Raw genomic sequence first — 14,367 nt, forward strand, 5'->3', positions numbered from 1 at the left:
GTTTACCATTTCTAGAGTTGATTGATTAACTGCTATATGTGGCCCAGTCAAGAACGAAAAGAAAACTGAATTCCATTTAAACTGATGAGGTTTTTTAATTGCAGCTTTTCCTGTTCTACAGAACACTCATCAGGTCCTCATTGCAAATCAATCCAAATCCAACTTTGTGCAAAAAATGAGATATGAGTCTTTTAAGAGTTAACCACCAACATTCTCCACCTAATAAATCTTCTTCTAATTGAGTGGGTTACTGAAGTCTTAGACAAGAGTAAGAACCTTCAGACTGCTGCCCAAGATTAAGAAATACACATGCTTATCAAGTACCGGCAGCACAGATGACTGTATCAGTTTCTTTAATTCCACTTACTAATTAATTGATTTACCTTGATTACTGACTGATACTACATAATCCTATCCTACTTCAGTGCTTTGCAGTCATCGGACAATAAATATTTGCTTATCTGTGTGAATAAAAAGTGTGGATTCTTTTTTTTTTTTTTTTTTTTCACTCCAAGAGTAGAATACTCTAGTCATCTTGTCTGCTCAGAAAAACTTTCAATGAAAAAGATGCAGCTGTGATGTCAACACTTAGAACAGAAACAATTATACAAAATTGTTTTTCTTCTCTTCATCTCAGAATGCATGATGGTATAAATTTTTCTTAAAGGAATAATAATGCTTTTCAATCTTCTACTGAAAAAAAAAGTATATATTCAAAGCAAACAAACAAACAAACAAAATTAATGTGCAGCCCCACAAAAGTACATACTTCATTCTGCATTTTCATCTATTTTCTATGTGATGTTATTGTCAATTAATTTGAAAGTTTTATCATTTGCATGCTCAATAATACACAAGTTACCTGATACATTTTCTTTGCTTATTCAACCCCTTTATTGAACATAGCAATTGCATCTAAGTAGACATATTTAAAATTATGGCTTGGCTATACAAGCTTGATTTCAGATACATTTTTTGTAGTAAGGACTACAAAATATTAAAAAATAAGATTAAAACCCCTGAGATTTACACAGTTTAAACTATTTTTTCATGTTTATAACATTTTTCCTTCATTAAATATTGCTTCTAAAAATTGGAGGCAGATTTAGTTCAACACAAGATGGAATAAATACTTGGTTTCACAGTGCACTCTATTTAACTAATCCCTTAAACACCTTGGAAATTAGGATTCCCTCGCAGCCAGTTTTAATGAGGTTATTGTAATTAACTACTATTTTTCACTTCTTATGCTTTATTAACCATTATATTACATAAGAACTTCTTAAATGAAAGCTTGAAATAATTACATACAGACTTCATTATTCAAAGAGCACTGTAAAGCAATATTTTGAATTCCAAAATATATGCAATAGGTGTGTACTCAAAATAATGCTTGCTGTGTGTATACGTATGTCTGCATTTATTTTAATTGTTTTGTAGCTTCTAGAATTATTAACCTTTTTAGTTCTTTCCAGTAACATGTTCTCTGATATGAAGAGATGAACAGTTTTAAGAAAAGATGAAGGTTTAATATAATGACATATAATGACATTTTCCAAAAGCTGCATGCTTTTTGGCAAAATACCAGGTACCTGCATAGCCATATAGAAAGACTTTATTTCTGTTCTCTATTCCCCAAAATATTTATGCATTTTACAATATAGAGTCAGTGGCCTTTCATAGGAAATATTTCAAAGAAGAAATATATAAATGTATCATAAAGTATAAATATAAAAATATAAGATATAGCATATGAAATAATATAAAATTTATAAAAATATAAATATATTTTAATATAAATAAAATAAAATAAAATAAAATAAATAAATAAAAATATAAATATATTTTTTAACCAAGTCTCTTCTCATTGCCAAATCCAGTAGGCAAAAGTTAGGTTTCCTCTTTTGGACATTTTGACTTGATAGTTATTGGTGTACAATAGTTTATTTTCTACCAATGATGAGTGAGTTCCTAAAGAAACGATGGTTTCAGAGTGAGGATTATAGGTTAAGGTATACTCAGATGCAAACTCTTACTTTCTCAGGAATCTTCTAATGGATATATTTTCACACACACACACACACACACACACACTCTCTCTTGCGCTCTCTCGCTCTCTCTCATTAAGTAGCCTTATAATCCATCCAAAATAGTGTCTGCTTTATGTTTTAATCTCAAGCAGTACAGCTTCCACTGTGTATTTGGATATTTCACTGTATCTAATGGTAAAGGAATGGACGGAATAAGGAATCTGAGTATGACTATGGGTCAATCGCTTTATGTTATAAATGTAGAGGTTGAAGGAAAACATGGTGGAGAAGCCTTTCTGCAACTCAACTATGGCTCATGATTACATAATGTTACTTCAGTCCCCTATTGTCAGTGGGCAACAGGCATAACAGGTGAGTACGAACAGGCACTTCCTGAATGTATCTCAGACCCTGCAGTTTGGGCTCTGGGAAGTAACAGAACTGTGCATTCTAGGAGGTACCAGAATAGCAGGGTTGGTGGAAAATACCAGAATTGCCTTATCTGAACCATAGCCAAGATGGAAAAGTACTAATTAAGAGTAGATTGCTTCAGAGTCCTATAAACAGTAGTCCCAAGTGAAGAGCCCCTTGAGCTCTCCAAGGACAGCAGCACATGACACATTTGATCTCCCTCTAAGCTGGAACGCATCTCAGGGGTACCACTGAGAGGATGCACATCTTAGGGTTGACCCTTTGAAGAACAAGCTTGTCCACAGGCAAACACCAACAAGGAAGCAGGGATACCCCTGAGGGGATGTGCATCTCAGGGCTGACCCTTCGAGGAACAAACTCATCTGCAGACAAACACTGACAAGGGAGTAGGGTGAGTAATTTATTCTAGGGGGTGGTTTGGAAGCATGCAACTACCTACCAGGACCCTGCAACAAGTTTCAGGTGAAACTTGTCATTCTCAAATTTTTAAATAAGTCACTGTTTCTTTGTAGCAAATTCTGTATTAAATTGGCTGATGATCAAATGCTGATGAAGTGCTGTTAAAATCGTACAATTTAAAGTTGTTATTTGTAAAATGAATCCTCAATTGCCGCTACATTAAAGTTGTGTAAAAATCTATTCTGCAGCAACATTGTATTGGGTTTATGTAGCAAGGTTTTGGTAGATAGAGTTCTGTAGGGGTGGACTCTGTGAGTAGAGCCCAGAAACTGCCCCATGATAAATAAGGCCAAGTTCCAAGTAGCTCCAAAATGGGAGCTGGTATCTGTGCAGCCCTTGGAATCCTCCACACACGGAAAGGTGGATCTAGCCTTTAAAAGGGCTACAGACCATGGAGAGGAGCATAAGGTGGAGCAGGTTTTCTGGCAGGAATATTGCCCATGGTATATACATACTGGAGCAGTCTGTTCCTGAAGAACTGCACCCCATAGTATGGATCCATACTGGAACAATTCTTGAATAACTGCAACCTGTGGAAGGAACCCCACACTGGAGTGGAGGAGGGAGGAGCACCAGAGACAGCGTTATGAATTGGCCACAACCTTCCTGTTCCCCATCTGCCTGCACTGTTCAGGGGAGGAGGAGGAAGAACAATCAAGAGTGAAGCTGACTCTGGAAAGAATGCTGGTGAGGGAAAGGTGTTTTTGGTTTGTTTTTAGTTCTCACTATCCTGCTCTGTTCTTAATTGACAAGAAATTAATCTACCCCAAGCTGGTAACCGGTAAGCAATCTATACGTCCTCATCTCAACCCCCAAGTGTTTTCCATTGTATTTTCTCCTGCTGTCCTGATGAGGATGGGGAGTGAGAGAGTGGTGCTGTGGGCACCCTGGCAGCCAGCCAAAGTCAACTGATCATACATATAAGTTAATTATTAACAATGGTTTAATACTTTTAGAAACACACTATACTACAGTCTGTAATAATATTTTAAATATATTTAATATTTTAAAGAAAAAATGTTTTATCTCTACACACTTAATTTTCGTTTTTCTTGTGTCACTTCACACTTCACAACTTTAAACACAATCTTATGCAAATTAACAGAGTAATTACGGAGTATTTGGTGAACAATATCATAAACATGTCCACTACAGGGGATTTTTTTTCCTAGTACTGGTTTTATAGCTTTTGATTACAAAGATTTAAGGGAACTGATTAGTGTTAAAATAAAAGCATTAAGTCTTGTCTCTTTGTTTATGGTGTAAATATAAGTATACCTCCATTAACTTTTTCTTTACCTACTCAAAGGAGTTGTGTAAGCGTGATGGTTCATGAAAAAAGTGTAATGAAAACAACAACAACAACAATCTGCTATATCTTATCTGAATGATCACTTAAGAAAGGTTTTTTACATAGCGAAGAAGTCTAGCAGAACAGCAGAGCAGTCCCTTTACAGAAAAAATCAAAGAACAAGTAGGACAACTTGCTCCCATGCCCTTGGCAGTTAATGATTTTCATTCTGTAATCATAGAATCATAGAATGGCTTGGGTTGAAAGGGACATTAAAGATCATCGAACTTTAATCCCCCTGCCACAGGCCACCTACTAGATCAGGTTGGTCAAGTCACCATCCAGCCTGGCTTTGAACACCTCCAGAATTGAGCATCCACAACTTCTCTTGGCAAACTGTTCCAGTGCCTCACTGCCCTCTGAGTGAAGAATTTCCTCCTAACATCTAATCTAAAACTCTCCTCGTTCAGTTTAAAACCACCACCCTTCATCCTGTCATTATCTGTCTCTGTAAAAAAAGTAGTTCTCCATCTTTAAATCCCATGCAACACTACAGGCTTGGGGCAGAGTGGCTCGAAACTGTACAAATGAAAAGGACCCAGGGGTGTTTGTTGATGCTTGCCTAAACATGAGCCAGCAGTGTGCCCAGGCTTGTGTGTGTGTCAAGCATCCTGGCTTGAATCAGGAATAGATAAGCCAGCAGGACCAGGAAGGTGATTGTCCCCATTCTCTGCTCTGGTACACACCTTGAGTGCTGTGTTCAGTTTTGAGACCCTCACTATAAGAAGGATATCAAAGATGTCCTGGAATATGTACAGAGAAGGGCTACAAAGCAAGTGAAGGGCCTGGAACACAAGACCTGTGAAGAGCAACTGGGGTTGTTTAGTCTGGAGAAGAGGAGGGTGAGGGGAGATCTTATTGCTCTTTCCAACTACCTGAAAGGAAGTTGTGGGGAGCTGGGTGTTGAGCTCTTCTCACAAATAACTAGTGATTGGACTAGAGGGCATAGCCTCAAGCTGTGCCAGGGAAGGTTTAGGATAGAAATTAAAAAATCACAGAATCACAGAATTGTAGGGGTTGGGAGGGACCTCAAGAGATCATCGGGTCCAACCCCCCTGCCAAAGCAGGTTCCCTACAGCAGGTTGCTCAGGTAGGCATCCAGATGGGCCTTGAATATCTCCAGAGAAGGAGACTCCACAACTATCCTGGGCGGCCTGTTCCACTGCTCTGTCACCCTCACCATGAAGAAGTTCGTTCGCATGTTGGTGCGGAGCTTTCTGTGATCCATTTTTTGGTCATTACACATTGTCCTGCCCCCATAAACCACTGAAAAGAGGTTGGCCAAATCCCTCTGTCTCTCACACTTAAGGTATTTCTAAATATTAATAAGATCCCCTCTCAGTCTTCTTTTCTCAAGTTTGAACAGACCCAGGTCTCTCAGCCTTTCCTCATAGAGAAGATGCTACAGAAGATGCCTTGTGTTATCTTTGTGGCCCTCTGCTGGACTCTTTCCAGGAGATCTCTGTCTTTTTTTTTGTATGAGGAAATTTCTTTTAGGAGAGATTTCTTAGAAAGAGTAGTCAGGCATTGGAACAGGTTGCCCAGGAATGAGGTGTAAGGGACCATGTCTCTTGTGCTTAGGGACATGGTTTAATGGGTGACATTTGTAGTAGGGTGATGGTTAGACCAGATGATCTTGAAGGTCTTTTCCAACCTTAATGATTCTATGACTCCTGTAGGTATTGAAAGGCATCAATGGAGTCTCCCAGAGCCTTCTCTTCTCCAGGCTGAACGTGCCCAGATCTCTCAGCCTGTCCTCAGAGGAGAGGTGCTTCAGCCCTCTGATCATCTTTGTAGCCCTCCTCTGGACCACAGGTCCACGTCTTTCTTGTGCTGGGGGCCCCAAACCTGGATGCAGTACTCTAGGTGGGGCCAATCACCTCCCTCAACCTGGTGTTCTTTTGATGCAGCCGAGGACACAGTCGGCCTTCTGGGTTGCAGGTGCACACTGCTGGCTCATGGCGAGTCTTTCATTCATGAGAACCCCCAAGCCTCTCTCTGCAGGGCTGCTCTCAGTAAGCTCTTTTCCCAGTCTGTACTCTTGTCTGGGATTGCCTCAACCCAGGTGTAGCACCTTACACTTGGACTTGATGAACCTGTCCAGGTCCCTTTGAATGACATCTCTTCCATAATAATATCATTTAGCTAGTCATAATTCAAATTTAAAATTAGTAGGGATAAATTTCTTTTACATCAAAATGTCATTCTCAAAGTTTCTGACTGAAGCCATTTCTTAAGATGAGAAAGATAAAGATCATATTTCTGAGGCTTAATTCTGCAACAAATTCTTTAGTGATTATAAGTCATCCTGGGTTTGTATCTTCACTGTATCTCTGCTTCTTTTCCATCACCTCATTAAATCCTTTGCCATCTTCAAAGCATGAAGACAACGTATTAACTGTAAACTTAATTCTCTGTTGCAGATACATTATATTAAAGAAAGTCAAGCATACTAAGACTCTGCAAGCCTCTTGCAGAAAACTGCAAAATCAAGTCCAACACATTAAATTTATGAAATATTGGAAGGACTTAGATATGAGTGCTCTTAGTAACAAAACTACAATGAAAAATCAATTAATGTGCAGTAACTGCAGTCAACTCAAAATGCAGTTATTACTATACATGTAGAGTATTATTGTAAAAAAGTCTGATCCTGACCTGAGGTACATTTAGACATGAATTTGATCTTTCTACTGAAAACAATTTTTTTGTTTGTTTGTTTGTTTTGTTTACTTGTTGTTGTTGTTTTTTTTTTTTTCCTAGAAACATATTTTGTTTGGTTGTTTTTTTTGATAAAGGTAAAAACGTTAAATACCACAGGTTGAAAGATGGACATTAATGAATAACAAGTTGGACATTAATGAATAACAAGGCTTCTAACAAGTTTTTTATGCTTTTCAAAATCTTCTTTTTATTTGCTTGTGAATGATAGCTAAAGAACTGAGAATATAATCAAGAATTCTAGATTTGTACTGCAAAAGTGCAGAATGGAAGAAATATGCTAATGAATGTTCCAACTTCTTTAATCAAAATCTTGAAATACAAATACTATAAACACAAAAATACTTCTTACTTACATCAAATAGATAAGGAAATTCTGGTTCTAACTAAATGTATTTAACATACTTGAGCAATATTAAATAATATAAATTAGAGTACCTAGAAATTCAACCTTATTTTAACCTATCTTTTCTAAATAAAAGCAATCCAGGAATATACGTGCTTTAGTCTTTTATATTCCTCTGGATTCAAATCTGTAAGAATATAGTCAATGATGGTTAATATATATTTGCTTTTGCTTTTTTTTTTTTTTTTTCCTATTCCTAATATTACTTAGTCTGACTATACAAATAATTGGCTGACAAGTCATGGTTTCAAAAGGCCACATTGGTATGCAATCACCACATTAGAATCATAGCTTTACTGTGTAAAAAGTGCCTTAAAATTCCTCCTGTAAAGTTAGTGATCAATATTGCATAACTGATGAAAAAGCTGTCGTATTGTATTGCAGAATAATAAATAGCAATATTAAGCTTTTCTGTGCAGCCTTCCATCCTTAAAGGTATCACATCCTAAAAGGTTTCAGAAAAGCACAAGTCAGAGCAAATGAAACCAAATGCCAATCTCAGGGCCAAAACAAAGGTATTTCCTCTGACATTTCAGTTTTTAGGAAAACATTACTTTGGGAGATGATATGGTTGCAGGCACCCTTTTCCAAACTCCTAATAATGCAAATTTTGTCATAGGAACTTTAGGAGTGTAAGACTCCTTTGTCAAGACTCTCACTTCCTTCCTCATATGCAGTCTTCAGGATGGTCTGTAATCACTAAACTGATATGGTATGTAATTGTGTACTGATGCCCCTAAGATTAGAAATTAATATTTCTTGTTGCAAACATAATTAAGAATGTTTCTGTTGATTTAAAATGTTATGGTGTGGAATTGGTTTTTGGTTTTCTTTTAAACACATCTTACAAAAAACAGCACATATGAATATATTAAGTACTGATTTCTTATTGAAAAAAAAAAAGAGGGAGAGAGAGGGAGACAAATCATGGCATAGACATTTTATGACAACATGTGATACTGTTATCTATGTCTTTCAGATAGAGATCATTTGAAGTCTGTACTCACATATTTCTGAGGACTGAACAACTGACTATAAAGAAATTTAGCAATATTTTTTAGTGGTCAAGAAGTTATTTATTCTGTTTGGAACAAGGTATAACACTCAGTCATAAATGTGATTTTCCACTACAGGCCTTTTGTAATTTTGTGAACAGTTGTTGCTTATTACAATAAAATAAAAAATAAAATTAATTAAATAAATAAACTATAGTTGGTGCAGCTAGGAGAAATTATTTATCATCATCTCTGTCATGGGAATATTGCATTTGCATATGTTAATTACATCCTGTTCTTAACATCCACCATGAAATGCCAAGTAGCTTAGCATATTAGCCTGAATAATTTTTGCATGTGTTCATTAAAAAAAATAATAAAAAAAATGGTTCGCTTCCCACACTTATTAGAGATACCCAAGGTCATCTTGAATAATGACTTCAACCAAATGCAAGTCATGCCTCATGATTAATCCTATAGGACTACGCCATAAAAAAAATTTGGTGCATAAAGAGCTAATATTTCTGCATTTGCTGCAGAAATATTAGCTCTCTGCACTGAATAGATTTTGGAAAACTATTCCTCTATGATCATGAAAGCCTTTATTCAGCTTTTACCTAACTCCAAAATCAAGTTATTAACTTTCAGTGTCTGTAGACACTCATATTTTCTAGTTTTGCACATTCCCAAGAAGGCATGTTTTGACAGACTAATTCATAAGCTAGCTCATGCTGAAGCCTGACCAGACCCAGAACACCAGTGTTCCTCAATAAATATTTCCTATGGCACTTGATGTAGCAGATGTTTGGGATGGCTTTAAGCATGCTCAGAAAACAATTGCCCTTTCAATATCACAGAACCCTGGCCTTCATTTTCTTTCTAATTATGAGTGGGATTTTTTTTCCCCATATTTTATCTAAGAAGCTATACCTTAGAACAAGACCCTTAACCACTCTATCTAAATGGATCCCTCACCCTCACCTACAGTCTCTCAAGAATACATGTTAAACTATTAGAAGTTTTTGAGAATAGGTAAAGAGATGGTACTCCATTCTCCTCTTTTGAGGAGAATCTTTTTTTTTTTTTTTTTTTTTTTTTTTTAACTATTCAGAGTAAGTATCGGTATTTATTGCAACAAGGAAGTCTGATTTTGGACTGCTGTATATCAGTTTCACACTGATACCAAGTTTTTCCATATTATTTATCTAATTGTTTTCTTAATGTAAATGATCAAATATTATTGGCAACAAAATTCTTTTTAAAAAGCAAAAAAAGCTCTTCTGGGCTCTTTGAACTATCTTTATGAGACCAATTTTGCATATTGGAAAGCATGTCCCTTGAGCCCTGAGAGACATTTGGAGTGTCAAACATTATTTGTACCTCTCCTCTGTCCTACTTAGCTCCAAATATAGGCAAAATGAAAATACTCTTTAATAATATTTTTCTTTTTCACTTTCTGAGGTGCCTCACTCCCCCGTGACTAAATATGACTCACAGGATAGAAGATCCTCAATTCTAAATAAATATGAAAAGTATAAAGGTTTAGACAATGATAGTCAATTTTTAAACAAACTTCTTTACTGCCTTGATAACTAAAGTTTAGATCAAAATACTTCAGTGATAAAGGATGTTCAGTTTCTCAGAAAAAAAAAGTATATTCAGATTCTCAGAACAAATAGTAAAATGGAAAAAATAACACAAAACAAACTGACGTGTATTGTATACCAATTTTATTACAACACTGACAGTTTTATGGAGTTTCAAAAATATAGTTGGCAGCATGGAAGAAAATCAATTCTCGAGTAAGCAATTTTTTTATTTAGGTCAGACTGGACAGTTGTCAGGCTCAAAAATGAAGCTCACAAAATGCTTCAGCCAGCTCCACGCAGTTGGAAGCTAATCTACTGTTATTGTCTTTCTAACTGTTAAGTGAATGTTCTGTTTTTCTTGAGTTAAATTCCCCCCAAATGGAAAGCATTGATTATATGGGAAAATACACATATGATACATCACAGCAACATATTTATGAATCTTCATCAACTCTGAACTGGAGAAAAAGCAATAAAAGAAATGTAAGTGAAAACTAAAAAGCCAAGGATTTTTTTAATGGATCTTAAGTTGTGACAGCCTATCTTAAGAAAGTAGGGGACACACCATCTTTAAAATAAGGCCTTGTTCATCCAGAAACAAACAAGCAAACAAAAACATCAACCAAACCAACCCCTGTCAAAAAAATATTGGTTTTGTAATTTTGCATTTTCATGTTCTTTACTGGTTATTTATTTGATACAAGTTTTGTGCTAAATATAGAATACGTGAAAATAGGTGTTTTTTCTTTTGGTTGTTTTTGTTGTTGGTGGTGGTGTGTTGTTTTTTTTTTTTTTTCTGTACTGGTTATAAATTGCTGGAAAGCGTTAAAATCATATCAGGAAAATTGTGATCAAATCTTTTCTTAGTATCTAATTCTGAAAATTCTTGTGCTTGAGATAGTGGTAATATTACCAAAAGCCAAGAGGTTACTGAAATCAGTATTATTCATGGAATATTTCATGTATTAATAGAATTATTCATATCCATAAAAGTTTGAAGGATTGGATGTTTGGTGCAATTCAAGGCTGAATTTTTGAAGGGACCACATGTCCAACAGGTTTAATCATGAAATCACAGAAAGGCAGATGTTGGAAGGGACCTCCACAGGTCTCCTTGTCCAACCTCCCTGCTCAAGCAGGGGGACAGGTTGCCCAGGGTGATGTCCAGGCATCTTTTGAATTACCTCCAAGAATGAAGACTCCACAGCTTCTCTGGACAACCTGTGCCAGTATTCCCACCCACATGGTAATCAAGTGTTTCTTGATAATCAGACAGAACCTCCTATGTTTCAGTTTGTGCCCATTGTCATGTTACTGGGCATCACTGATGAGAGCCTCGCTCCATCCTCTTTCCAAACTCATTTCAAATATTTGTACACACAGATGAGATCCTGCCCAAGCAGGACCCTGCCCAAGACCCTTTTCTAGTCTAGAGAGTCTCAACCTTTCCTCATAGGAGTGATGCTCCAGTCCCTTCATGATCTTCATCACCCTTTGTTGGACTACCTCCGTGAGCTCCATGACTCTCCTATACAGAGGAGTCCAGAACAGGACACTACTCCAGATGTGACCTTACTAGTGCTGAAGGTACAGGCAAAGGATCATCTTCTAGAAATACCTTTATCTAATGCATCCCAGGATACCGTTAACCTTATTACTTATTTTAGCCTTTTTTACTATTTATTTAGCCTTACTTACTGCAAATGATGTGATGTTGAATAAATAAAATATTTTATTTATATGGTTAAAAAAGCAGTAATAACAAAAAGAAACAAAAATACATTGTGGCATTCAGAGTATATTTACTATTGTATTTAAATAAATGCCTATGGCATGATATCTATATATGATATCCTGTAAATTAGCTAATTCAAGAATTCACACAGACATAGAGAACAGCACTACTATTCACCTCTATACTCAGTAACAACTTAGCAATACTTATCCAATGGCATTAACATTTTGCAGCAATATTTATCTAGAGTTAATAAACATATAACTGAAAAGAGCTTTTGTTCTAAACAAGAGATTTATTAAAATGTTTGTTTTTTTTTTTTTTTCTAATTTCGTACTCTTTCTTCCGTGCAACAAAGCAAGAATAAAAGTAGCAAATTTAATAAATGAAAAATTGTTCTTACCATGACAACTGGGCAAAGCCCTGTTCCATCCAGGTCTTCCATCATCTCCCATGATACAAGTTAGCGTAGAATATCCTTGAAGAACATAACCTGCATCGCAGTAATAAGTGACAGTTGAGCCCAGTTTATAATCCATTCCAAGCCTCGTTCCATTCATTATATTTCCAGGATCAAAGCAAGACTCACGTAGTTTTGCTATAAAAGAAAAACATGTAAAGAAAATTCTGAATATAATCTAAAATATCACATGATTTCTAGAATTCTCTCAAGGTCTTCTTTGACCACCCTGTAGTCACATAATGCACTCTTTACTTTTATTTATTTTTTATTTTTTTAAGAATCCCTCCCTTTTACATCAATTTCCTGTGACTGTAGTCATCTTTCCTTTATTTTAAAGACTGGGTACATTGCTATATAATGACCCAAACCATATCTCTTATATTTTTCCCAGATAATTCCCAGATTGCCATCACAAGAACTATTTATCCAGAGTTCACTGTGAACAATGATGTAGTTATCCATTCGGATGAAGTCAGATCTTATGGTCAGGAAGGAAGACTGAGGAAAATGTTGGCCTGCTGCTGAATGGGGCAGGTGCCCTATTGACAAAGGATACAGAGAAGGCAGAGTTGCTTTTTATTTCCTTCATTTTTTACTGCTAAGATCAGCCCTCAGGAACCTCAGACCCTGGAGACAAGAGAGGAAGTACAGAGAAAGGAATACTTTCCCTTGGTTGAAGAGGATTGGATCAGAGATTATTTAAGCAAACCTGACAAACAAATCCATGGGCCCTGATGGAATGCACCCACATGTACTGAAGGAGCTGGCCAATGCTATTGCTAGGCCCCTGTCCATCATCTTTGAAAGGCTGTGGGCAACAGAAGAGGTGCTTGAGGATGGGAATAAAGCCAATGTCATCCAGTCCTCAAAAAGGGCAAGAAGAAGAGCTACAGGCCAGTCAGCCTCACCTTCATCCCTGGAAAGGTAATGGAGCAGCTCATCCTGGAGGTCATCTCCAAGCATGTGGAGGATAAGAAGGTGATTAGGAGTAGTCAGCATGGATTTGCCATGGGAAAATCATGCTTAACCAATACAATGGCCTTCTATGATGAGATGACTAGTTGGGTAGATGAGGGGAGAGCAGTGGATGTGGTCTACTTCGACTTCAACAAGGCCCTTGACACTGTTTCCCATAATATCCTCATAGACAAGCTCAGGAAGTGCAGCCCAGATGATCTGACAATGAGGTGGATTGATAATTGGATGGATGGCAGAGCTCAGAGTGCTGTGCCTAGCAGTGTTGAGTCTAGTTGGAGGCCTGTACGCCTGTTGGAGATCTGTAGGCCTGTTGGAGGTGGTGTGTCCCAGACTGGGTCCAGTTTTGTTCAATTTATGTTGAACAGTGATCTTGACAATGCAATGGAGTGCACCCTAAGCAAGTTTGCTGACAATATAAACCTTAGAGAAATGGCTTATACCCCAGAGAGCTGTGCTGCCATTCAGAGAGACCTTAACAGGCTGGAAGGTTGGGATGAGAGGAACCTCATGAAGTTGAACAAGGGCAAGTGCAGGGTCCTGCACCTAGAAAGAAATAACCCCAAGCACCAGTACAGGTTGGGAGCTGACCTGCTGGATTACAGCTCTGTGGAGAGGGACCTGGGAACCCTGGTGGACAGCAGACTGACCATGAGCCAGAAATATGCCCTTGTGGCCAAGCAGGCCAATGGTATCCCGGGGTGCATTCAGAACAAGGGAGGTAATCCTCCCCATCTACTCAGCCCTGGTGAGATCTTACCTATGTTGTGTCCAGTTCTGGGCTCCCCAGTACAAGAAGCACATTGAACTTCTGGAGCGAGTCCAGAGGAGGGCTACAAATAAGTTTGGAGGACTGAAGTACCATCAGGACCCATAGATGTATCTTATAAGGTCCCATGGACATGTGCACCTTCGGGTTCCTTAGATGGTCTTGAACCAGATCTGTTTCTACACAGGGAAGTTCATTATTCTTCCAGTCCCTCCCTTTGCCTTCTGGGACCTGGGCCATGTGTCTGGAGCTATTGTCAATGAAGACTAAGACAAAATAGTCATTATGTAACAGCCTTCTCCATGTCCCAGGTGACCATGTCTCCCGTTTCCTTCTGGAGAGGGCCCACAATTTCCCTAGTCTTTCTGTTATGACCAGTGTACCTACAAAACCCTTTCTTATCGCCCTTGATGTCCATGGCCAAATTTAATTCTAAAAGGGC

General features: G+C 37.5%; 1 protein-coding gene across 3 annotated transcripts in view; it reads right to left on the minus strand.

Moving 5' to 3' along the window:
- CSMD3 (CUB and Sushi multiple domains 3) overlaps window positions 1-14,367 on the minus strand; it is a gene marked incomplete at both ends in the record, with an annotated part of 670,606 nt that overhangs the window by 170,937 nt on the left and 485,302 nt on the right. For all 3 annotated transcript variants that reach the window (XM_084281281.1, XM_084281280.1, XM_084281279.1), the window contains one exon: window positions 12,122-12,316. In XM_084281281.1, coding sequence (XP_084137407.1) covers window positions 12,122-12,316 — 195 coding nt within the window. The remainder of the gene's footprint in view (window positions 1-12,121; window positions 12,317-14,367) is intronic.

Source organism: Netta rufina, assembly GCF_964035555.1.
Source record: "Netta rufina genome assembly, chromosome: 2".
NCBI classification, from domain to species: domain Eukaryota; kingdom Metazoa; phylum Chordata; class Aves; order Anseriformes; family Anatidae; genus Netta; species Netta rufina.